Source organism: Musca domestica, unplaced genomic scaffold (assembly GCF_030504385.1).
Source record: "Musca domestica strain aabys unplaced genomic scaffold, Musca_domestica.polishedcontigs.V.1.1 3, whole genome shotgun sequence".
NCBI classification, from domain to species: domain Eukaryota; kingdom Metazoa; phylum Arthropoda; class Insecta; order Diptera; family Muscidae; genus Musca; species Musca domestica.
Genome location: NW_026712299.1, coordinates 27,034,846 through 27,061,924, shown reverse-complemented (window position 1 = coordinate 27,061,924; position 27,079 = coordinate 27,034,846). Strand labels below are relative to the sequence as shown.

The 27,079-nt window shown below is 34.3% G+C and overlaps 1 protein-coding gene across 8 annotated transcripts in view; it reads right to left on the bottom strand.

Annotated features, from left to right (window-relative positions):
- The window catches only part of LOC101887742 (voltage-dependent L-type calcium channel subunit beta-4), a 104,742-nt gene that overhangs the window by 48,136 nt on the left and 29,527 nt on the right, over positions 1–27,079 (bottom strand). For 4 of the 8 annotated variants that reach the window (XR_009342585.1, XR_009342586.1, XM_059124764.1 and 1 more), the window contains 3 exons: positions 9,735–9,851; positions 9,399–9,620; positions 1,388–1,502 (listed from right to left, as the gene is read on the bottom strand). Coding sequence is in view for 6 of the 8 variants with exons in the window: in XM_059124764.1 (XP_058980747.1) it covers positions 1,388–1,502; positions 9,399–9,620; positions 9,735–9,851 (454 nt within the window). In the remaining 2 variants the exon portion in view is untranslated. The remainder of the gene's footprint in view (positions 1–1,387; positions 1,503–9,398; positions 9,621–9,734; positions 9,852–27,079) is intronic. The other 4 variants (XM_059124762.1, XM_059124767.1, XM_059124763.1 and 1 more) reach the window with 2 other exon arrangements.

Below are 27,079 nucleotides of genomic sequence, written 5' to 3'. Positions count from 1 at the left end.
TTTCAGCGGGAATAAATTTCTTCACAAACGCGATCATAGAAAATGCTGTGAAACAAGTGTGTAATACATTTGGGAGAACATACACGTGCGACCCTCTGTCCTGCCTAGTTGTAGACATAAAAGGTCCAAGGTAACCCCTCTCCTTATTTTTATACCCACCACTCTAGTTTAGAGGATATATTACTATACCTGGGAGTATGTGTATTCTTTATTGGCGTATAATTTTATATCGTTCATCTGTCTATCGGTTTGTCTATCTGATCCATCTGTGGAAATCAGGTTGAAAACACTTTGGGTAGATCTATTTTAGAACCGTAGAATTTTTGGTTATGAAAATGGGTTCACATGTCCACATTTGATATAGCCCCGATATAACGTCCCGTTCGATTTAAGTTTGATTTATGTGTTCTTTTCATAGTTTTCAACGGAATTTGCTGTAAATTGGCATTTAGTGTTTCTAATATGGTCCCTTGAAAAGATTCCAGGATTCAAGAAAATTGAATTATGAGAGCGATTCAATTTTATTTTCATATTGAATACCAATATTTTAATTCTTCAGCATCTATATTTGGAGCTCTTGGCCTTGGCTCATTGTCTTGCCAAGTTTTAACTGATATTTAGAGCTTCTTCTTCCTTCTGATTTTGATTATTTCCCTTTAGTATTATTAAATCGTCATCCCCTTAGCAGACGGGTTACCATCTCTTATTTCCTTCATATCACTGTTATTACGGTTGGTTTACATAAATTCATTAAAAATTATGGACATTTCTGACATTCTATTCCGGCTAGACTTATTTAAAATTCTCTATTTCGTGATGACAGAAATATATTGAAAATCGATTTAAATTTTGAGAATGGACTCAAAAAGGAGTATTAAATAATTTTAATTACATTGGAAAATAAATAATTTTAAGGCATTAAATTTTGATCATAAAAAAATCCGATTCCTAATTAGACCTTATTTGAACTCTAAATAACACAATTTGTTGCATAAAATTTTATTCCCAAGACTGGCATCCGCCAAAGATTTTATATGATGCCGCACAGTATTTTTCAAAAACAAAAAAAAATGTAAATACTTTTCAAAATTACACCCCATTTTATACACGGTTATGTTGCTTTTTTTGTTGTTGTTACTGTTGTTTGGCAATAAAATTTCAAACATTTATAAGAGATAAAAAATTATAGACAAACTGAAAGATCAAATTTGAAATAACCTTTGTTTTCCTTTTTGATTAGAAAAATATTTAAAGTTAAATAAAACAAAATAAAAAAATAAAAAAAAAAAACCAACTCAAAAAGAAAATAAAAATTGAAAAAAACCAAAAAAAAAATCGAAATAAAAAGAAACCAAAAAGATAATCATCATGAACATGTGTGTCATACCAGGTGTAGGGGGTGTGCTACCTCGAGATGGCTCCGCACCTGCTTGACCGCCTAAGTTCCCACTCGATGAGCCTTTAGGACCACCATACAATCTACCAGTGGGTCGGTTTTGATTCTAAATATATTTTAGAAAAAAGTACAAAATTAATGTATTTCAAGTCAAACAAAGTTAATGGCACAGAGTGTACACCGGCAAATATGTATCTTCGATGAAACCGTTTCTTGTTGTGTAAAAAGTTAAAAAATGTGTGTTTATTTATGTAATTTTTTCCTGCTGAACTGATTGGTTATCTGTTTTCATATTTGAATTTTTGGCATATGTATATATTTCCAAATTTTTTTACTCGAAAAGTTTGCTGATAAATAAGAATATTTTTTGGGATTTGCTAGAACTATTAAAATTTCTATTGTAATAGATTTTTAGTGTTAAGATGAAAAACTATACTGTGTGAATAATTTTTATGTTGCCATCTATCTATCTATATTTATGTATTATATATTTATAGATGGCAACATAAAAATTATTCACACAGTATAGTTTTTCATCTTACCACTAAAAATCTATTACAATTCCAACAATAAATGTAACTTTCACTACTATGACAAATGTAATAAAAGAATTATATTATGCAATAAAACATCCAATTTCCATTACCAAATAATGAGTTTTGTAGTCATAATTTTTTCAAGAGTGTGTCACCTGAAAAGATTTATGTAGTCGCCAAGTCTATACATCGACAAATAATAAAAAAAAAGTATGAGTTTAATTTTTAGAATACACTTTTTGTCGATATTGATATTAAACTCGCAACCTGATAGTTTGAATATAACACAGTACACACTGTGCGTCTGTTGTGAACATCATGGTTAGATTAAATGCTAACATGTACATGAAAAACTCATCTTATTGTATTATTTTTTTTTTCTTCGACGCCAAGTCTTGAGCTCTCAACTTTAGGCTCTAAAGTCAGAATTGGAAGTGTAAACAACCTATCTTCTGAATTCCGAGAAGGTTTCAAATATGAGATGGTTCCTTCAAAAATTACAAGACGAAAGGTCTTCTTCCCTCGTTACTAATGCCTGAGTAACGTCGGCATATAGTATAAGCGTCTGATTACAAAACACAGGGTTGTGAGTTGTAGACTTGAAGAAAAATATTAATAAAACACAACGAGTTTTCAACAAACAATTTTTAAAATACTTGGGTGGAACTTCACCAGATTTATGTTTTTTTTATACTATCCACATACCCAGTATTGAAGATAAATTAAGTTCGTCATTCCGTTTGTAACTCATCGAAATAATAATTTTAGACCCAACAAAGCATATATATTCTCGATCAGCGTAAAATTCTACGACGATTTAGTCCTGTATGTCTTTCCGTCTTTTGTAATCACGCTAGTGTTAAAACTAACCATATATATATATATATATATATATATAATATATATATATATATATATATATATATATATATATATATATATATATATATATATATTTATATATATATATATATATATATATATGTATATATATATATATATAATATTTATTTCCAAATTTCGAAATTTCTTCTAAGTGGTGGAGGGTATTAAAAGTTTTTTTTATACCCTACACCACAAGGTGGTCAGGGTATTATGTCTTTGTGTATTTGTTCGATTTATGCATGTCCGTCTGTCCATGTATTTTTGTAAACAAAGTACAGGTCGCATTTATTGCCCGATCCAGATGAAATTTTGCACAAAGCCGATGGTCGCTCTCCGCTCGTACTAATCGACCGTGGCAGCAGAATAAATCTCGAATATTATCGTGAAAATATTCTGGAGGGTGTTTAAAAGCCTTGGGCGCGCAAACATTTTGGCCGCAGACCTTGGACATTTCAACAGGACTCAGCACCATCGCCCTCAGCACGCGCCACCCAATGCCCACCAAAATCTTCGGATACCAATCTGTTGGACTATTGTGTCTGGAGAATTTTGAAAAGCAATGTTGACACTAAAAAATACCAAAGTGTCGATCACCTCAAGCAAGCGTTTCGCCGGGAATGGGTCAAAATACAGCAGAGAAACATTCGGGCAGCATGTGACAGTTCCAAAGGGCGTTTGAAGGCCATCATTTGTGCCAAAGGTGACCAATTCGAACAAATCTAAACTTATTCTAAAATATGATGCTATTTCCGACATTTTTTGCTTCATTCAATAAAAATTTAAAAAAAAAAATTCAAAATTATGGTGTTTGACTTTGTTGCACCCTGTACATTCAGTAGATCCGCATTGGATAGCAGATAATCGGTAGATCTTCCCTGAATAAAAATCTTTCATTGGGGGTCCCTCGATAGAATATCATAAATTGGTTGTCTGTGGATAAGGCCGCATCAAGTCATAGATTAAAGACCCTTTAACAGGTCTGCTAGATATATAATGCAATAAAACTGTTTCGATTGATTTCTTTCAAAAAACCTTCAAGCTTTTAAAAGAGAAACAAAATTCGCCCAAAAATAGACTGTGTATATACAACATAAACATTTAAAAGGTATTCTCTGGAGAGAAAATAAAAAGTGTTGTCTCATAGAAAAAATATAACAAAAAGTCTTTTCAACAGGACAAAAACAAAACCCTTATGGACAAAGCCCTTAAGATAGAAGACTTCCATTAGTTGTTCTATAGATAGAGGGATAAGATAAGATAGAGAAATAAGATCTGTCTTCTCTAAATGAAATATGTACAAGATTAAAGGTAGAATATAATTGTATATGTAAATACAACATCTATAGACAACATCAAGAAGACCTTCAAGAATTATTCTAATGAAAATTATATTAATTAATGAACGTCATTTCAATAAAGAGACAACTATTAAAACACATTCTCATGATAGAATATATCAACAGATCATCTGTGGACAGAACAAAGACTATCGACAGATCTTTCCTGGGTTTTAAAAATCAAAGTGTCTTCTTTGGGTAGAAAAAACTCCCAAGGACTCTTCTGCATAGCAGACCATCAAAATGTTTTTTATAGAAGACAATTGATAGGTCTTTTTCTTCCTACAGCCCTTCTACGGATTGAAAATATTAAATAGGTAATCTATAAATAGGAGATCATCAGATAATGGTCAGGGATCCTACAGATAGAAAACCTAGAAAGGATCTTATATCAACGGAGGTTCTACTTTTGAAAGACCTTCTAAAAGTTTTCTACGGATAGAAGTGTTTCAATGGGTGGTTTCACAATTAAGTACATTCAACGGGTCTTTTATAAGAAGGCTTTTATTAAGATTATCTTGTATAAAATACCTGTAACAGACATTGTCTAGACTTGGATATAACATGTGCACTTTAAACCCTAACCCTTAAACCGTTATAAGTTTGATTGGGCCAAAAAATTATGAAACACCTCGAAATATTGGTTTCCCATATAGGAAAATATATATGGATCTTCTGACTTATAATATTAAAGTATGCATTTTGTAATATTTTTTCACTTTAGAACACAAGTTGGGGTTATTATATACATATTGCAATTATCGTCCGATCCACACGAAAATCATTAGGGTAGGGTTAGGCTCAGAAGGGCTAGGCCTATTTTTTTAAAGACGCCCACAATATATTTAAATATAGAATGTATCGTAGACCAGCAAATCATATAGATAAGTCTAAATTTGGAAATACAGAAGGAGATGGTCGCAAAATGTTTAGGGGTTTAAATGAACCAGAAACAGAAAAAAAAGCTTGATCACACAATTGAGGCCAATCGACCCGCCTGAGAAGAGAGTTAAGGACAGGGAAGAATTCTAGCATTTTGGATGACAATTGGATTATATTTAGCTGTAAATGCTCAAAATGCTAAGGGTAACATCTGGGCAGTGCTCCGTGACATAATTTCAAAAGCAAAATCTTCCAAAATAGACTTGGATATAAGGGAGCTTCTAACATATTGTAGTGTCGGCATGGTCGGCCGCACGACTATAGCCTTTGTTTACTTGTTTTATATTTGTATTGGGCCTTTACAAGGTCTTCCATGGATTGAGTTAAAATTAAAAAGATCCAAGGGAACGAATATATATATTTTTTTTTGCGCTGATAATTCCAAAATGTCTTCTATTGGTAGGAGACTATTTTCAAAGTTCTCAGTTGGATAGAAGAGCTTCGTGAGGTCTTCTCAGTTTATTATTTGTAATGGATAGACAAACTGTACAGTTTCCTCTTTTTATTGGCGAGCTTCACAAATTGCCCATAAATAGAAACTTTCAACTCATCATCCACGTAGAACAGACCCTCCAAAAGTCTTCAGTGCATAGAAGACCTTCAAATAGTCTGACAACAGGTATTCTATCAATAAATGACCTTCATCACGTCTGCACGGAAGACGTTCAATGGATCTTCTCTGGGTTGTAGAAGTTAATTAGGCTTCCTTTGTATAGAAGAACCTCAATTAGTTTTCTTTTCACAGAAGAGTATTAATGAGATATCTATGCTTAGAAGACCTTAGAAAAGTCTTCACTGAAGAGGAAATCGTTGAAATGTTCTTTGGTTAGGAAACTATCAAGAGTTTTGTTTTTCTTTTTTTGGATGGAGGAATTTCTAGATATAAATAGAAGACACTTCAGAGGTATAATACCAAGTGAAGACTTTAAATATGACTTAGATTTTTTTTGGATCTTCTATGGATCGAAAAATCGATCGACCTTTTAAAAGTCTTATATTGATAAAAGAAATTTTCAAAGGATATTCTTTAGATAAAGACCTCATTAGGTTCTAATAATGGAAGATATTCAATACATCATAATACATGACATTTTTCAGGTCATCTTGATGAAAGTTCCCTATACATTGAGGACCTGCAATTGATCTTCTATGCACAGAAAAAATTTAACATATCATTTGGAAGTAGACTACATCAAAAGGTATTCAGTACATGGATTTACTTTAACATTCCAATACATTTCAAATTTCAAGAGCTCTTTACATATAGAAGACCATAAATATAGTTGCCATAAATAGAAAACCTTCGAAGAAATCTATAAATATAGATCAGGAAAACTTTACTAGGTCTTCCTTGAACAGGACGCTGGACCTTAAACAGTTTTTTTATCCTTTTTGGACATTAGATATTGTTAATGCCCATACCAGAGGAGAAGGAAAAATATTACCATGAAATTAATTAGGTTAATTTTCCGAGTGCGACCAAACCTTCTCCCTCTGAGACCAATTTAGACCCACCCCAATGGATTTCAACGAGGACAACAATGTGGAGTTAAGCGACTTGTAGCTCTAAGGATCGTCTTCGAAAAGAACTCATTTCAATATTAAATATTTCTTATGTAATAAGATCCGCTTGATCACGTTTTTCTTTTTTGCCACATATACGAAACCCCACAAATGATCTTCCAATGGGTCTTTTTTATTGGTTCTAAATAATGTTGTATTTCAGTTTCTGTCATAATAAAACATATGTTTCGTCATTTGCGGAATTCTATACATGGGTTGTCAAGCCGTAACCCACGTTGGGCGCCACTTGTACAGAATCCCATAAATAACTGTGATCTGTTTTATTGGTTATATATTAAATCGTACTAAAACATGTGCTTCTTCATTTGTGGGTTATGTGTCCCCGTTGGGCGCCTCAGCTACTGAATCCTATTACTAATGCTAAATGGTTGGTTTAATTAGTTTTAAATTACGTCGTAATAAAACATATACTTTGTCATTTGCGGGATTGTCGCGTCACTCGTTGGGCTCTACACATACAGAATACCAAAAATTTGTTTGTTTTGATTTGTTTCCACGGGTCTAAATTATGTCGATGTTTCATCATTTGCGTTATTCAAACCATGTCCGACGTTGAGCGCCACTTGTACCATTACCATAAATGATATGGGATCTGTTTTATTGGTTATAAATTAAGACATATTAAAGCAAATGTTCCTTCATTTGTTGGATTCTGAGTTCCACGTTGGGCGCCACATGTACATAATACTAAAAATAACGAAGGATCTCTTTATTTTTGTTTTAAATAACGACGTATTAAAATATATCCTTCGTCATTTGTGCGACTCAGTATGTGGTGCTTCAAGCCGTGCATAACGTTGTGCGTCGAATGTACAGAATACCACAAAAGACATAGGGTTTGTTTTATTAGTTCTGAACTACGTCGTAATAAAGCAGATATTTCGTCATTTGCGGGATTCTGTGTCACACGTTCGACGCCACTTGAACAGAATCCCACTAATGACGATGGATATATTTTTATTGGTTCTTCTTTTGTGGGATTCTGTGTTCCACATTGGGCGCCACATTTACAGAATACCAATAATAACGAAGGGTTTGTTTAATTGATTCTAAATTACGGCGTAGTAAAATGGATTCTTCGTCTTTTGTGGGACTGAGTATGTGATCCTTCAAGCCGTGCCCCACGTTTGGCATCACATGTAGAAAGTCTCACAAATGGCGGAGATCTTTTTTTATAAGTTTTAAAGTACGTCGTAATAAAATAGATATTTCGTCTTTTGTTGGATTTTGTGTCCCACGTTGGGCGCCACATATTCCGGGGTCTGATACTTCATTATTTTTGAAACACAGGGCTTCAAGGGGTACCGCACGTTGGGCACCACTTGTGCAGAGTCCCATAAATGACAAGGGATCTGATTTATTGGTAATAAATTACGAAAAACTACATTCCATAAGAAGTCTTTAACATTGAGATGAGTTTTTGTAGATGACAACTCCTAGAGGTCCAAGTCTATTTACTCCACATCATTCCCCAGGGCGGTATCTATTGGTGTTGATCGCATAGTCTCGAAGCGGGAAGGTTTGATCGAACCTCGACACCAGAGCTTACAAATATGTAGGTACTTACAAATATGTTGTCATTCATTATTTTAGTTTGCATCTGGAACAATTAAAACTCTACATATCTCTGAAACTTAGCTCTAAACGAATATACCATAATCAAGTTCTGGCATGGCTAAAGCCACACACCATTTTAGATTTGTTGAAAAAATTAGAAAATCTTACAATACATATATTGTTTCTAATCAACTACGGGAATATATTTTTGTATATTGGGTATTTTTCAAGCGTAAAGTTAAAGCGTTTTAGGATAACTGAGGTAAGAGCTGGCGCACTAATTAAGTCTTGGTGACTTACTATCAAAAGCGTATTTGAAATCAACGTTCGGGTATTGCGATTATATTAGGGTCCAGTTCGCACGGAAACTTTTTCGAGTATTTATGCGTACAAAAGAAGCCATCATGCCATACAGCTGGTGAAACCATCACTTTCGTTGATCCCAAATGTTCGACGAACGAACTGTATTGCGAATCGGAGGGTTGTAGGTTGTTCCTTTTGTTGTGTGATGCTGTATATTCAATTTAGTATCTTTCCATATATCCAAAATATCCAATATATTATCGATGAAAAAAATATCAGTTCTGTAAATCCAGTGTTTAATCTCCAATAAACTACAGAACAGGTGTGTTAAGGATGACACAATTATTATTTTTTTTTTAAATTTCAATTTTAACCCAAGTAATGGATAGATTGATGTTGATTCTATTCATAAATCGATCAATACAATAAAATAAAAAAAAATATACTTCATATCATTCGTAGCCTTGGAAAACCTAACCTCACCAAAATACCAATTTTTAAAATCGATCGGTTTAAACCCTTACTACCATGAATACCAATACTAAAATTCGATTGGTTCAAAACATCAAGAACCTGACTATTACATGCTAAATTATTTATGATATGTGATTCCTACATTCCCTAATGTATTCTTCTTATATTCATCAGCAAACTTTTCGAGGATGGTGCCAAAAATTATTCAAACTTTCTTTTTTCCGTAGTTTAAAAACTTCGTTCACACCATTCAATTCAACAGGTCGAAATTTTGCAGGTAGGTTAGTTTCACCGAAGATACATCGGTTTATCGAATAAAAAAAATTGAGTGTGCAAGATGCGAATGCATTGCACACACACACACACCCAGTGTCATTAACCTACCTGCAAACGTATATGGTCTAGCTTAACGGGGCTGGGTATGAATCCCACATCACAGCCTTCTTTGACCAGGCGACCAATCCACCAGTTATGATCATATTTTTCTTTGATGTGTAGAAATTCCCTAACGTCAAAGGAAACAGCACCACCCTGTACGGGTGAATCGTCATCGATGCTGGCATCATAGGCAACATTTGTTCGCACAGCGAACGCAACAGGTTTACTCTAGATTTATCAGATACATAATAGTAATGGGATTGAGATAAGGATAAAGAGATTATGGAGAGGTTATCAAGCGTATTACAATGCCATACTAGCGACTAATGTTACAAAACATACTCTAGCTTTATCCAACTGGCTTTTGGCCTGACTTTCCTTAGCTCGCCGAAGCGATTCCTTTTCCTCGTCTAGCGACAGATCGGATGACGGTTGTGAGTAATTGGAGTCGGCAGAACCCTGAAAAGAAAAACACAGAGGGAGAATTTTAATTATGGTACATTTCTATTTTTATGGTGTAAAAATAGGTATACGATACATTAAATGTGATGAGGGGTAAATATCCGATATTTAGCTTCTATCAAAGAGTATTTGTATCATTTTAAAATTATTTGGTCAAAATTTAGGGACTAAGCCACTTAGAATATTATATAATGTTCAACATGTTCACCTATCGTTAGCGATAGTTGGCAGATAAGGTGTGACTTTTGGAAATTCGGTCAAAAAATACTAAAAACCATGGCTTTGGGTTAAATCTTCAAATTTAGGTCGGTCTTAATACGAGGCAGTGGAAAAGAAGACTAGTACTAAATAAATGTTTTTTTTTTTTTTTTGTTTTTAAGTTAAAACAAGTAAGCAAAAGGCTATAGTCGTGCGGGGCCGACCATGTGATACCCTACAACAATACAATAAGTTAGAAACCCCCTTATGTCCATTCCATCCATTTTGGAAGATTCCGCTTTTAGAATTATGTCATAGAGCACTGCCCAGATATTACGCTTTGCATTTTGACCAGGGACATTTGCCCAATATTTACGCACTCCGTCGTGCTGTTGGTTGTAGTGGTCCATTTTACAGCTTAATATAATCCAATGGTCATCCAAGATGCTAGAATTCTTCCCTGTCCTTAACTTTATTCGCAGGCGTGTTGATTGGCTTCAATTGTGTGATCAGGAATTTTTTTGTGTTCTTGGTTCATTTGAACCTCTAAATATTTTGCGATCATCTCCAAAAGCAAGTGGCCCCTCTGTGTTTCCAAATTTAGACTAATATATATGATTTGCTTGGCTATGATATTTGGCTATATTAGTTAACGAAATCAGCATATTTGTGTATTTCGGATATCATCTGTAAGTAATGTTGGTTTTTTTCACACAAAAGTAGTGGTCCATTCTACCCGCTCTCCTAAACTCTAAGTTCATGCGAGACTTCGTGTTCTTTAGTTTCTATTTGTATCTTTATAACGGCCGCAAAATCAGGGACATTTTTATTTGTTGGTCCATTTCAGCCACTAAATATATTGCCGACATCTTTGAAAACAATAGGCCTAGCCCTTCTGAGCTTAACCCTACCCTTGTGAGGATCGGACGATAATTTCAATCTGAATATAATAATCCCAACCTGTGTTGTAAACTGAAAACATATTACAAAATATACCCCTCAATATAATAAGTCGAATTAAAAAAATTGCATGCGATAAAAATATGAAAAAAATAAAAAATGTCATAAAATACTACCAAATCTATATTAACATCACAACTGGCATCTTTCTATGCGATTTTTTTAGAATTTATGCTTTTGTGCCAAGAGGGCATTCTGAATTGACAAAACTTGTCAAAATCGGTCCGGCCATTCTTGAGATATAAACATTCTAGCTAACATCCCCTTCCTTTATATATATTTCGCTATATATATCCGATATATTTACTATTAGCATCGGTACCGGTCAGAATTGACCTTTTCGTCTCTTTGCGATTTCGCCGGGATTCAAAATATTCGCGGTTTAATGGAAAATTTGATTTTTATTTAGCACAAATGTTGTGGCCTATTTCACCCACTAAATATTATCCGATGACCATCAAAATTGGAAGACTTCTGCCCAGCCCTAAACTCTAGCCCTATACTAACTTCCGTTTCGATTGGTCTATAATTGCGACCTGTAGAGCAGCTACAAAATCAAGAAATTTTTCAGTTTTTGGTCCATTTCAACCCCTAAATATTATGCGATCATCTCCAAAAGAAATAGGGTTCATTCTAAATTTCGTGAAGATCGGGCCATAATTGCGACCTGTAGAGTGATTACAAATTAACATGGACAGACGGAAGGATATACATAGATAGATAAACTCAGCTCGGCAAGATAGGAAGATCCATATATACTTTCCTATGTGGGAAACCAATATTTCGAGGTGTTACATAATTTTTGGCCCAATCAAACTTATAATACCCCCAACACATAGTGTGAATAAGGCAGCTAAAATCATCACAATACCGAATATCGGGAGGTACTGTTGTATGGGGGCTATACCAAAACGTGGACCAATACCAAGAGTCCTGCAGACATAATGTATATTTGAGTAAAATTTTATCAATCTACTTCATTTCGTTCGGAAGCTAGAGTGATTTCTACAGACGGGCAGACGGACTTTGCTAAATCGACATAGAATTTTATGCTGGCCAAGAATATATACACATTGTGAGGTCTAAAATGTATATTTCGAGGTGTTACAAACGGAATGACAAACTTCACATACCCATCATACTATGGTGAAGGGTATACAAGTGTAGTCCTTTTAATTGGAAAGTGTGACTAGAATTTAGATTTATCTATTTATCTATTTTGAGAGTTTTTTGCAGAAAGATGCGAATACGCCATTCAAATCACCCAAAATCGGCCAATAATGTTAAATAATGGATATTTATTGAAAATGTTTGCGACAAAAATTTTGGCGGAAACGTCGAAAATGGCGAATGTTATATATACCAAAATGGATATCGATACTTTTATTACCATTCGCCATTTTGAAGGATCTTGAAAATTTCCAAAAAAAAAAATCCATCGAAAAATACCTTTTGAATGAAAGCTGTTATATGAGGGCTATGCAAAGACGTGGACCTGCCCAAGTAATTTATGTCATAAGCTGTAATATCGATCCCGAACTAAAAATACGACATTTAAAACAATTCAGTTCACAAAAAAATGTCGCTAAAATCATCAGAATGCCGAGGGGAAATAATAAGGGTATCCTTGTGTGTATTTTAATTTATAGGGAGCCTATACGATATCGTGGTCCGATAGAGCCTATCTTTGAACTTAACCTGTCTACAGACAAAAGATTGTTACAACCGGCAGACGGGCAGGGCTAAATCGTCTTAGAATTCCACGCTGATCAAGAAAACATATATACTTTGTTAAGTCTAAAATTATTTTTTCCATGAGTTACAAGCGGAATGACGAACTTAATAACGCTCCACACTATGTATAATAGAGAATATAAAAATAGAAGAGGAGAGGTTTAGCCCTCATAATCTACTTTATTTTTGGCTTTTTATTTGCACGGAGTTATTCCAGTTTTTGCAGTCAATTATATACCAATTCGAAAAATTCCATTTTTTTAGAATTACAGCAATGATAAACTATTTTCCAAAAATTCTAATAAAAAATGTTCAATCACTGAAAGCATTTTAGAACATTTCAGTGGTCCTTTGATACATGTTTCATACACCCTATCATTTTCGAATTCTTCACAACATTGATGCACCCTTCGCCACATGTTAGAATTCTAGTTCTATTTCTTCGAATGTAATGCATTTTCTTACATTTTTACCAGAAAAATAAAACTAATAAAAACCCTAAATCCACTGATAATTTCTTTAGTTTTTTAATTGTTTTTTTTTTTTTTAATAGCTTACCAATGTATACCTCTCAACATCCCATTGTGCAGAAAACATTCCATAAACAATCACTCCATATTCTCATTGTAAACAATTTAAACAAAAATTAATAAAATCACTCGAAGTAAGAGCAACACAAAAAAAAAAAAATTGGCAAGTGACCAAATTGATTATTTCATTTGGAAATTAAAGTGAAATACGATTCGTTGAAGAATGCTGGTGGTGAATGGTTCATTACGATTTAAACACTTTTTTGTTTCCATAAACGAAAATTTTAATTGGCAAACAAATTAAATAAATATGTTGCCCCGTGTTGGAATGAGAAGTCTTTGTTTTGGTGAAAAGTACAGCTAAGGGTCAATTCAGAATAATTGCAGTGGATAGCTTGGAAATTCAAAAAAATTGCAGATTAATGAACTCAAAATAAAATGATTTTAGCTCGTACAAAAAGGAACTAAAAGCACTAAAAACCTGTACTACAATGTTCTAAAAGGCGTAGAAATATTTCATAGAATTTTGATATTTTATATATTTCAACAAATAAAGAAAAAAATCGGGCGGACGACTATATGATACCCTACACAACCATGCATATTTGTAGAGCTCTCGTAATGAAATAATTTATTTGAAGTCGATCATACCATCTATCTTTTGCCCTTTGACTTTAGAGCAGTTATAATTTGGTTTCAGAGGGAGGGGGGCATATCCAATGCTAAATCGATTCTCACCAAATTTGACGGAGCCATTTTTATCTTTTATCCCAAATAACATGGCTATACAGGGTGAGATGAAAAAACTGCAATCAACTTCAAACTGCTGCCACTTCTAAGCCACTCGTCCGACAGCTGTTAAAATTATTCCATTGACAGCTCATTATATTGTTTACAAGCGTACAAAAGCATTTTGGTGAGAATTATCCAGAAAACGAGTTATTCGTGATGGAGTTCAAGCGTGATAGTGTGATTTCTTAACATTTGGCTGGAAAACCGCAAGTGGCTATCGTCAGAGGACTCTAGCATTTAAATATCGGCAGAATTGGTTCGAAAAGTAAAGAAGAGACTTGATCGATAAATGGCCGAAAAATGGCTCATGAGCTAAACATATCGCAATATTCTATTCGACAAATATTGAAAAATGAGTTTAGGGTAAAGCCAATGAAATTTCAAAAAGTGCAAGAACTTACACCGCAATTGAAAGAAAATAGACTTAAAAGAGCTAAAGAGTTGCTTCGCTGGGCCGAAAGTGGTGAGCTGCCGAATTTGGTTTTCTTCGATGAAAAAACATTCGTTGTTCAGCAGTTTGTAAACAAACAAAATGATCGTGTTTGCTTGCCAAAGAGATCAACTGAAAATGTGCATCTTCGGTTACCCACCAGAACTCAAGCACCTGTCATGGTGATGGTGTGGGCCGCCATAACAGCCGATGGTCGGTCTTCGCTCGTATTAATCGACCGTGGCATTAGAATAAATGTCGAATAGTGTCGCGAAAAGATTCTGGAGGGTGTATTAAAGTCTGGGGCACGCAAACATTTTGGCCGCAGACCTTGGATATTGCAACAGGACTCAGCACGCGCCACCCAAGAATGGTTACAAAATGAGGGTCCTCGCTTCATTTCCAGCGCACAATGGCAACCAAAATCTCCGGATACGACCCGCTGGACTATTGTGTCTGGAGTATTTTGGAAAGCAAGATTGGCACTAAAAAATAACAAAGTGTCGATCACCTCAAACATTCGGGCAGCGTGTGACGGTTTCATTGACCATTGACCATTGAAGGCCATAATTTGGGCCAAAGGTGACCAGTTCAAACAAATCTAAACTTATTTTAAAATTTAATGATATTTCCTTCATTGAATTTTTGCTTTCATTCAATAAAATTTAAAAAAATGTATAAATTATGGCATTTGACTCTGCTGCATTTTTTTTATCTCACCCTGTATATGGAAGCTATATCTAAATATGAACCGATTCTCTTTCTTACCAATAGGGTTCATCCATTGGGCCAAACAAATATTGTTTGGAAAATTTCATCTCAATCGGATAATAAATGCGACCTGCATTTTCTTCACAAAAATATATAGACAAACAGGCGGACAGACTGACTGACATGCATAAAACGAGTCAGAAAGTGTTCTTATGAAGATCCTTTAAAGTAACTGTGGGTCTATCTCGCTTCTTTCTTCATGTTACAAACAAATGCACAAAGACATAATAACCTTACCACTATGAGGTGTAGGGTATAGAAAGGGTACTTAGCACGAAGTCGTTATTTAAGTACTCATTTAACGACTCTTAGTTGCCCGAAAATAAAAAATAATAAAAATAATAAACATATCTTGCCACATCTCCTTGTTAAAATAATGGGTTGGCAACCCGTTTTATAATTACTATTTTTGTTGGAATATCTACCCTCTTTCTCTCGATGAATGAATGAAGAAACTTGTACTTAATATACAATGCCAACTTATATATAATATGTCCATCCTATTTGCCAATTGTGCATATGAATGGAAACAAGTACAAACTATTTAAGTTGACCCGCTTTTCGAGTCGCTGATGATAATCCTTGCACAGCCGAGTAGACTATCCTTTATTTTAATTTCCCTCCATTTACTTGACATCACTACTTGCCATCTATATATATGTGTGTGTGTTAGGTTTGTCGCATGTTTTCATGAGTTTACTTTAAACGGCTGTTTAGCTTTAAAGAGCGTCTACTTGAGTAAAAACCCTAATAGCCATTACTTACGTATCCTACATTGGGTGCTGTTATATTTTTTCAATAGATTTTGGAGGGTGGTTGTTATGTTGATCTATGAGGGTATTATGGTAGTCGAAGGAATAACCAAACAAGTAAGCAAAGGCTATAGTCGTGTGGGGCCGACCATGTGATACCCTACAACACAACAATATATAAGAAGCTTTATCGCTTTTGAAATTATGTCAAGGAGGACTGCCCAGATATTACCCTTAGCATTTTGACCAGGGATATTTGCCCAATATTTACGCACTCAGTCGTGCTGTTGGTTGTAGTGGTCCATTTTACAGCTTAATATAATCCAATGGTCATCCAAGATGCTAGAATTCTTCCCTGTCCTTAACTTTATTCGCAGGCGTGTTGATTGGCTTCAATTGTGTGATCAGGAAATTTGTTATGTTTTTGGTTCCTTTGAACCTCTAAATATTTTGCGATCATCTCCAAAAGCAAGTGGCCCCTCTGTGTTTCCAAATTTAGACTAATATATATGATTTGCTTGGCTATGATATTTGGCTATAATCGTTAACGAAATCAGCATATTGGTGTATTTCGGATATCATCTGTAAGTTTTTTTCACACAAAAGTAGTGGTCCATTCTAGCCGCTCTCCTAAACTCTAAGTTCATGCGAGACTTCGTGTCCTTTAGTTTCTATTTGTACCTTTATAACGGCTGCAAAATCAGGGAAATTTTTAGTTGTTGGTCCATTTCAACCCCTAAATATATTGCGGACATCTTTGAAAACTATAGGCCTACCCTTCTGAGCTTAACCCTACCCTTGTGAAAATTTTCGTGAGGATCTGACGGTAATTTCAATCTCTATATAATAATCCCAACCTGAGTTGTAAGGTGAAAAAATATTACAAAATGTACACCTCAATATTATAAGTCAAATTGAAAAAATCGCATGCGATAAAAAATGTGAAAAAATAAAAATAAAAAAATGTCACAAAATACTACCAAATCTATATTAGCATCATTACTGGCATCTTTTTATGCGATTTTTTTAGATTTTATGCTTTTATGCCAAGAAGGCATTCTGAATTGACAAAATTTGTCAAAATCGGTCCGATCATTCTTGAGATATAAGCATTCTAGCTAACATCCCCTTCCTTTGTATAAACAAAATGTATATATTTCGCTATATATATCCGATATATTTACTATTAGTATCGGTACCGGTCAGAATTGGCCTTTTCGTCTATTTGAGATTTCGCCGGGATTAAAAATATTCGCGGTTTAATGGAAAATTTGACTTTTATTTAGCACAAATGTTGTGGCCTATTTCAACCACTAAATATTATCCGATGACCATCAAAATTGGAAGACTTCTGCCCAGCCCTAAGCTCTAGCCCTATACTAACTTCCGTTTCGATTGGTCTATAATTGCGACCTGTAGAGCATGTACAAAATCAAGAAATTTTTCAGTTTTTGGTCCATTTCAACCCCTATATATTATGCGATCATCTCCAAAAGAAATAGGGTTCTATTCTGACCCTATCCCCACCTTCATTCTAAATTTCGTGAAGATCGGGCCATAATTGCGACCTGTAGAGTGATTACAAATTAACATGGACAGACGGACGGATGGACATACATAGCTAGATCGACTCAGCTCGGCGAGATAGGAAGATCCATATATACCTTCCTATGTGGGAAATCAATATTTCGAGGTGTTACATAATTTTTGGCCCAATCAAACTTATAATACCCCCAACACATAGTGTTGTAGGGTATAATAAAATTATAAACGGATACAACATGTCGATTTAAAGTGAGCGTCCATCTACCTGTATAGGTTGATAAAAATTTACTCAAAATGGGCCATATAGGTCCACGTTTAGATATAGCCCCCGTATAGCTGTACCACCCGATTATCGGTACGAGAGGTACAATATTCACCTGAATTGTTTCAAATTTAGTATTTGAAGTTCGTAACGGGTACTACAGCCTTCGACATAAAATTATCTATGCAGGTCCAGGCGTTCGTATAGCCCCGATATATCGGTATCTCCCTATTTTCGGTATTATGATAATTTATCTACTTATTCACTGGAATTTTTCAAACTTCGTATTTGAATTGCCTACGCAGGTCCACGTCTTCGAGTAGACCCCATTGTAACGGTAACTTCCTTTATTTTTAAGATTTTAAAAGAGATTTTAACGGATTTTAGTTTTTTGAAAATTTCAAAATTCGTTCCAAATAGTGGAGGGTGTACAAATTTCTGCCCGTCTGAACCTGTTTTTTTTTTTTGAAAATTTGGGTTTTCGGTGGATAAGTTTCCTCTCAGGATAAAATATTCAATGCAGGTCCACTATCTGATATACATAGCTTCCATATACCCGCACCACTTGATTTTCAATATTTCTATATCCTCTACCACAAAATGGAAGTGGCATGTATTACATTTATCATCTCGTTTGCAAAATCCTGAAATATTCATCGAATACCTCATAAAGTATGTATATTTCTCATTTACTCAGACTTAGGATCAATATATAATTTTTTGAAAACAACGAATTTCACAATGTACTAAAAGAGTCTCTAAAATGATCCAATTTCTGGACTTCTTTATCAGAGTAGTAAAATAACTGACTGACTGATCGAGAATCAACGCCCAGGCGAAAGGTAAGAATTAAGAACCTTAAAATTATGCACGAGCGCCAATCTTGGTGCATACGCATATGATAACGGTGGGTTTTGGAAAATTCGTATTAAAAGGGTACGAAAAGTACTAAAATGTACTAGATATTCAATATTGTTATACCCTCCACTATACCCTCCATGTAAATTAAGTTTGTCATTCTGTTTGTAACATCACGAAATATACATTTTAGATCCCATAAAGTATATATATTCTTGATCAGCACAAAATTCTATGTCGATTTATCAATGTCCTTCCGTCTGTTCGTCTGTCCGTCTGTGGAAATCACTCTAGCTTCCGAACGAATTGAAGTAAGTTGATAAAAATTTACCCAAATGTGTATTATGTATGCAGGACTTTTTGTATTGAGAATGGGCTATGTAGGTCCACGTCTTCGCATAGCCCCCATATAACTAAACCCCCCGATATTCGGTATTTTGATGATTTTAGCGACATTATTTACCGGAATTGTTTCAAATTTGGTATTTGAAGTTCGTAATGGATACTACAGCCTCAGACAGAAAAAGAGCCATGTAGGTCCACGTCTTCGTATAGCCCCCATGTAACGGTACCCTCCGATATTAGGTATTTTGATGATTTTAGCCACATTATTTACCGGAATTGTTTCAAAATCGGTATTTGAAGCTCGTAAAGGATTGTCTACAGTCTAATCCAGAAAATGAGCCATGTGGGTTCTCGCCTTCGTATAGCCCAAATATAACGGTACCCCCGATATTCGGTATTTTGATGATTTCAGCCACATTATTTACCGGAATTGTTTCAAAATTGGTATTTGAAGTTCGAAATGGATACTACAGCCTCAGACAGGAAATGGGCCATGCAGATCCACGTCTTCGTATAGCCCACCATATAACGGTACCCCCGATATTCGGTATTTTGATGATTTTAGCGACATTATTTACCGGAATTGTTTCAAATGTGGTATTTGAAGTTCGTAATGGATACTACAGCATATGACAGGAGATTATCTGTGCAGATTCACATTATTAACCGGAATTGTTTCAAATTTGGTATTTGAAGTTCGTAATAGATACTACAGGTACCTCCCTATATACGGCTACATTCGGTATTTTTAAGATTTTAACAGAATTTTTAATGGATTTTATTTTTTTGAAAATTGCCAAATTTGTACCAAATGGTGGAGGGTATTCAAAGTTCGGCCAGGCCAAACTTACAACTTTTTTACTTGTGTACTGAAAAAACGGAATGAGCTACATTTCTGAAAAGAATGATAGTCAACGACGAAGTGCAGGATAGATAAATAAACGAAAAGTTCTAAAATAGCACTAAACTTTTAAACTAGTACCTTTGAGAATTATGTGAGCGGATGTAATGTATTATTTGATATAAGAAAATGATTTTGGAAAAGTGTGCGAAGTGTACTAAGCGGTACTAAATTTCAAACAGTTTGGTTTATGGTGAACGTATGAAGCTAAAATTTTAAAGAGAGACTTTTGAACAATTGTACCAAAAAAGTACTATATTTGGTACAATATAATCTTAAATGGAACTAAATATTGGTATTGAAGTGATGGAGCGAAAACCGTGAAAATTTCTATTGCGACAACTGTTGTTGTCTTAAATTGAAAAATAAACGGTTTTGCTAAAAAGTGCTAAAATTATACGAAAATTAATAAATGTTACTAAATTTGGTATTGACCAAATGGATTGATGTGAAATCTCTAAATTTGATTTATGGAGGTGGAACAGTGTTGGCATTTTTGTACAGATAACCGTAGTTATGTACTTGTTACAAAATAGTTTAGCTTTATCCCGTAACTGTTGATTTTATAAATGTGTACAATATTTTTACGAAAAGTAAGGGTGAAGGAATAGAGCGGAAATCCTAAAATTTGATATGGATTTCACTGTCGATGTCTGTGGTTGAGACAAGAGGTTGGTTTCGGATATGCGATTAATTGTACGTAATAGTTCTAAATGAAGCAATAGGGAAAATTACAAAGTTAAAATCCTGAAAATATTCAGGTCACTCTTGGATTCCAGAGTTTACATATGGAGACGATATGGACGTGGGTCCATTGTAAGCTTCATAATGAAAGATTTTGAAGCCTGTTTGGTGTAATATGTAAGCATCTTCCTTCGGAAAAAGGAAAAAAATAAAAAATGTATTATAAAACCTTGAAAGTCTGAAAAGAAATACATGTAAGTAAGTAGGCTTGATATAGGAGGGTGATTTTGGAAACGTGCACTAAGTATAAGAACTATACTAAAATTGTTTCAATTTTATTGGATAAGTGTATGGAGTTGGAATGGCTGTTACCATGGTACAATGAATTCAAGGTAGGGCAGAACTACCATATGATTTAAATTTTTTTATTTTTCTGGCTTAATATGTCAACTTCATTTGCTTATGTGTGTGTCTTCTTTTCAATAATAAAAAATTGTTCAGAAAATATTCAAATTCGGGTGTTTTCAAAATGCTTATTGCAACGAATGCATCTACAAAATCTACAGTTTTTGTCGCGAAATAAACCATAAGAGATATATAGAACATGATATTGAAAAGAAATTTTGACCATTCATTCAGTTTTCGCGGTTTTAAATTATTTATTCAAAATAAATGCAACAAGTTGTTTGCTTTTTTATTGTTTTGATAGTAATTCTGACATTACAAGCCAAACAGGTAGACCTCTATACTTGCAATTTTTTCAAAGTTGACCTACCTTCTCTTCATTGTACCATGGCTGTTACTGCTGGTCGGTAGAATTAAGATAAAAAGATGGGTTTGGAAATGAGTACGAAAAGTAAAAGAGAAGCACCTAATGGTACTAAATTTGGTATTCTGAAATTTAACATTAGGTCACTGCCTTTGTGTAGCGTTTTTGTTTGGAGGTTTTTTGGAAACACATACTAAAAAAGTGCAAAAAGTACTAAATGGTAGTAAAGTTGGTATTTGGGAAGGAATAAAAAAATGTTGTACAAGAAACAGTTTTTATGGTTTTAGGATGACATATGGAGATTTGGATTTATAAATATGTACTAGAAAGTACAAAATGGTACTGAATATGCATGAATGCATAAAGGTGGAATGTTAAAATTTAGTGGAGAAATATGTCTTTTTGGTACAATAAATGGACGAAAAGTACTAAAATGTAGCATAGAACTTGAATTATGAATTTTGAAAGATGACTGGATGACTGAATTCGATGCATTTAGATAACGAGTCAAACTTAGAAATACCTACATAATGTGTACGAAAAGTGTTAAATTGCACTAAATTTGATATAGTGGGTAGGAAAAGAGGTAGAATTGTTATTATTGATATAGGAATCACTGTGACTCAATGGTAGGGTAAGTGCGCCTAAGTTCGGCATGTCCCAGTAGTCGGCAGTTTTGAAATTCAAACTTATATAACTATTAATAGAATTGACCAAATAATGAAATAATTGCAATAAAACGTCAAAAGTATCCTCTGCTCTCTTTCTGTAAAAAAAAAAACAATGAGCTCCGATCATTCATTACGAGAGAATAATGGTTTTCGTCAGTGAATGTCTTCTAACGCGTGCCATGGTGCTTTTTTCTAAAGAAAAAATAGTGGTGGAGTCAACTTAATAATCCATGTAAGTATATTAAATTTAATACTTTTGGAATCAGAAATATCTTAAAATAGTTAATAACAGTCTAAAGATAATTTTATAACTTAAAAAATACAAATTAAGCATTTTTCTGTTATATTATTTAATGCCGACATTAGGAACAGAAAAAAAGAGATTTGCCAGTAGTCGGCGGGGGGGTGCCGATTAATAGAAAAATATCATTTTTGACCAATTTCACCAAAACTTGAGAAAAATATTAAAAAATAATCCAAAAACTACTGAAAGAAATAAATAGTTTTGAGTCGGTAGTTGCTTTTATTTGTGGTTTTTGGCCAATTTTTTTTTAAATCAGCTATTTGACGTTTTAGATCAGTTCACAAATTCCAAATATAAGAAAGGTACTTTTTTATTTAATCTCATTTTTATTTTAATTGAAAATCCATACGTTACTGAAGGTAACCATACTATTCTTCATTTTCTACCTATATTTGGTTTAGAATGATTATTAAATAAAACACTATTTAAAAATGAAATTAGTTAATTAAACTGTGAATTAGTAATATATCATTGTTTTATACTATTTGAAATAAAAAATATACAAAATAATATTTTTTACTGAAATAGCATATGCCGACTACTGGCAAATAGACATGCCGAGCATTGGAAAATGGTGCCGACTACTGGCAATAACCTACTATTTTAGTAAAATTGCAAATTTTGCCAATTTAATAAAAACAAATTCAAAATTTGGAATCTGAACAACTTTATTATTCTGCAATTGAAAGATTTCACTCAGAATCTTGAAAGATTGAAAAGTCGAAAATCCTAAAAGTGCCGACTACTGGTACACTTACCCTACTAAATTATAATATAAGTGTGGGAATAGAGTTGAACTTATGGGAACAGTGATATTTGGTACCAACTATCTCATACAGACCAGAAATAACTGCAAAATTTTATCGATATCGGTTCAGATTTGGATACAGCCTTCATATATATCTTCAGTCGATTTAACGGTTATTGCGCACCAATTATATAATATCAGCAATAATTTGATTGAATGCCTATGATATATGTCTATAGCTCCGATATATTTTTAATGTAATCTTTTTCGAGTCCTTGCCAAAATTAGCATAAGCGGAAGGACCATTTGAGATGTCAAGGCAAAAATTATATATCTTTTTATACCCTACACCACAAGGTGGTCAGGGTATTATGTCTTTGTGCATTTGTTTGTAACAGGCAAAAGGAAACGAGATAGACCCATAGTTCCTTTTGATGATCTGCATAGAATCACTTTCTGAATTGATTTATGTATGTCAGTCCATCTGTCCGTCCGTCCGTCTGTCCATGTATTCTTGTGAACAAAATGCAGGTCGCATTTATTATCCGATTGAGATGAAATTTTGCAAACAACATTTGTTTGGCCCAAGGACGAACCCTATTGAAATTGGAGATAATCGGTAAAAAGTTAGATATAGCTCCCATATATATCTTCGTCCGATTTGCCTTTTATTGTGCACCAAACGTGTAATATCAGACCGAATAGTATGGAATTTTGCAAATACAACCAATTTAGGCCTGAAAATAAGTATGCCAAATTTTATCGAAATCGGTTCAGATATAGCTGTAGCTCCCATATATATTGTTCATCCGATTTGTTATTTTTGTCCTTCGCAGTAACATGCACTCTGTAACAAAAATATTTGGGGAAATATATCAAATAAAGCTCAGAAATACATTTGCTAAATTTTATCGAGATCGGTTCAGATTTGGATATAGCTCCCACATATAACTCCGTCCGATTTACCTTTGATTGTGCACCAAACGTCTAATATTTGCCCAAATTGTATGAAATTTGACACTTACGACCTAATTGAGTCTAGAAGATAGTGTGTCAAATTTGGTGAAGATTGGTTCGGATATAGCTATAGCTCCCATATATATTGTTTATCCGATTTGTCATATTTGTTGCTCACAGCCGTAATATGCACTCCGTAACAACGATATACATGGAAATATATCAAATACAGCTCAAAAATATCTTTGCCAAATTTTATCGAGATCGGTTCCGTTTTGGATATAGCTCCGATTTACCTTTTATTGTGCACCAAACGTTTAATATCAGCCCGAATAGTATGGAATTTTGCACATACGACCTAATTGAGTCTAAAAGCTAGTATGCCAAATTTGATCGAAATCGGTTCAGATTTGGATAAAGGTCCTCTATATAACTTTGTCCGATTTATTGTGTACCAAACGTCAAATATTTGTCCAAATAGGATGGAATTTGGCACTTATGACCGAATTGAGTCTAGAAGCTAGTATATCAAATTTGGTGAAGATCGGTTCAGATATAGCTATAGGTCCCATATATATATATTTTTCATCCGAGTTGTTATATTTGTTACCTACAGCCGTAATATGCACTCCGTAACAACGATATTACTGGAAATATATAGCTCCCATATATATCTTTATCCGATTTCAAATTAATTGTGCACCAAATGGGCAATACAAGTCCGAATTTGAAAGATACAAATGCTTTAGCATATTTAGTCCTTTGAACTTTAAATTATAATTATAATCATAGCTTGCATGATTTAATTCTCCCATAAAAACTTTATGTTATGTGGAGCTCTACTATATTAGCAAAGTGGTGAAGGGTATCATAAAGTCGGCCGCGCCCGACTTTAAGACTTTCTTTACTGGTTTTAATATACTCCTTTTCGAGTCCTTGCCAAAATTAGAATAAGCGGATGGATCATTTGATATGGGAGGGCAAGTCAGAAATTTTATATATTTTTTACTTCATTAGATTAGAACGTTGGTTGACGAGGACATAGTCTCGAATCCCGCTTTCATTTGAAAATTTCGGCATATTTGGTAATTCTCCTTGGGGTTTGAAAATGCTATTGAAATGAGCTATATTTATGGAATCCATTCTTTTAGATACCTTAAATTAGAAGTCGTCGAAATATCTCAATGCCTTGATTTTTAAAAAAAGTATTATTTTTGTTATTTAATTTCCTATCCTCTTTCAAAAATCTCCACAAAAATTATATTTGCTATTTGCATTTCTCTATGCTAATCAAATCCTTTTAAGCGATTTTTTAATAAGTGAAAACATTGACTTTATATCCTGCAAATACAATTTGGGGGCATTCGCAATGCTTACCCTAATGAACATCATTACATATATTAGGAATGATCTCCTCTCAAGTATTTTGCTACTTTGTTGCAAATACTTGTATTCAGGAGATTGCATTGCAGGAAATTATTCCTTAGTACATATTGAGATTAAAATAAGAGTGTAATTTATTATCACTTTAAAGATGTACTGTATATCCTGGAAACGTAAAGAGCAACAAACAGTAGAGCAATGCCCAACTACCTCCTAGTGAGATACTTAACGTTCCCTTCCCCTATGGGCGTTGAAAGGATTGTCTGCACAGAGGTCGTACTCAGCTCATGTTGCCGTTGCCCATGGTTGGTGGTAGTGGCAACTGTTTGTCACAATAACATACAAACAATTTAAAAAATAAGCAAAAGAAATAAATAATCCAAAGGACGACCTGTTGACTTTTCTCATTTATTGTAAATTGAATACGAATGGAGAACGATAGACACAAACAAGGTCCGGACACTTGTAAATCCATATATGTCATCATCTTGTGTCACAATGGACAATGAACGGCGACGGAGGATACATAATACCCCGCCCCATTTGTCGTTGTGGTGTTGGTGGCAAGTTCTTTGTTCGCATTCATTCGCCTCAATGATTTGTTGTGTCGATTATAATTCATAAATATGTCCTTCTTTTGGGTGATCCTAGAATTGATTGCCTGGCATTGTTCCTATTTTAGAATTGCGTTAAGGATGACTTGACTTTGTGTACATGCCTGCAATGTGAATGTATGTGCAGCCACAAATCCAATAGATTGAGCCAATCATTCGTTTGTTCACATCAGGATGCTGTGCATTGACCTAAATCGCTGCAAGTTTATTTATGCATACATATATATCTCTCACTAAGTGGCATTTTAATGTTTGTCTTGAGAGGAGTCGTGGCGGCTGGGAGATGCACCAACCGCCATCGAAGATAATTGGGTGTTATTGTTATTGCATTAGATCTCGGGGATGACTTCAAATGGACTAAATTAGATTGAAAGCTTTTAAGCGAAATAGAAGATATTGTAGCTTAAATTGCAAAGCAAGACATTTAGTTTTCGTTTTTTAAACTATTACATTGCTACATTTATTGACTCCGGTATACCGATAACGCTGTGCGACACAAAAAAAAATATTGCAAGGAAAATAGAGTAGATTATGAAAGTATAGCCAAATATATGAGACACGTGTATCGGCATTCTGCAAGTTTTCATCGGCGAATAACCAAAATCGAACGGGGACATTTTGACCATTTTTATACCCTACATCACTATGTGTTGGGGGTATTATAAGTTTGATTGGGCCAGAATTTATGTAACACCTCGAAATATTGGTTTCCCATATAGGAAAGAATATATGGATCTTCCTAGCTCGCCGACCTGAGTCGATCTAGCTATGTATGTCCGTCCGTCCGTCTGTCCATGTTAATTTGTAATCACGCTACAGGTCGCAATTATGGCCCGATCCTTACGAAATTTTGCACGAAGGTGGGGTTAGGGTCAGAATAGAAGCCTTTTTTTTTGGAAAAGATCGCCAAATGTTTAGGGGTTGAAATGGACCAAATACTGAAAAAATGTCGGATTTTGCTGTAGCTATACAGGTCGCAATTATAGACCAATTGACGCGGAATTTCGCTTGTAGCTA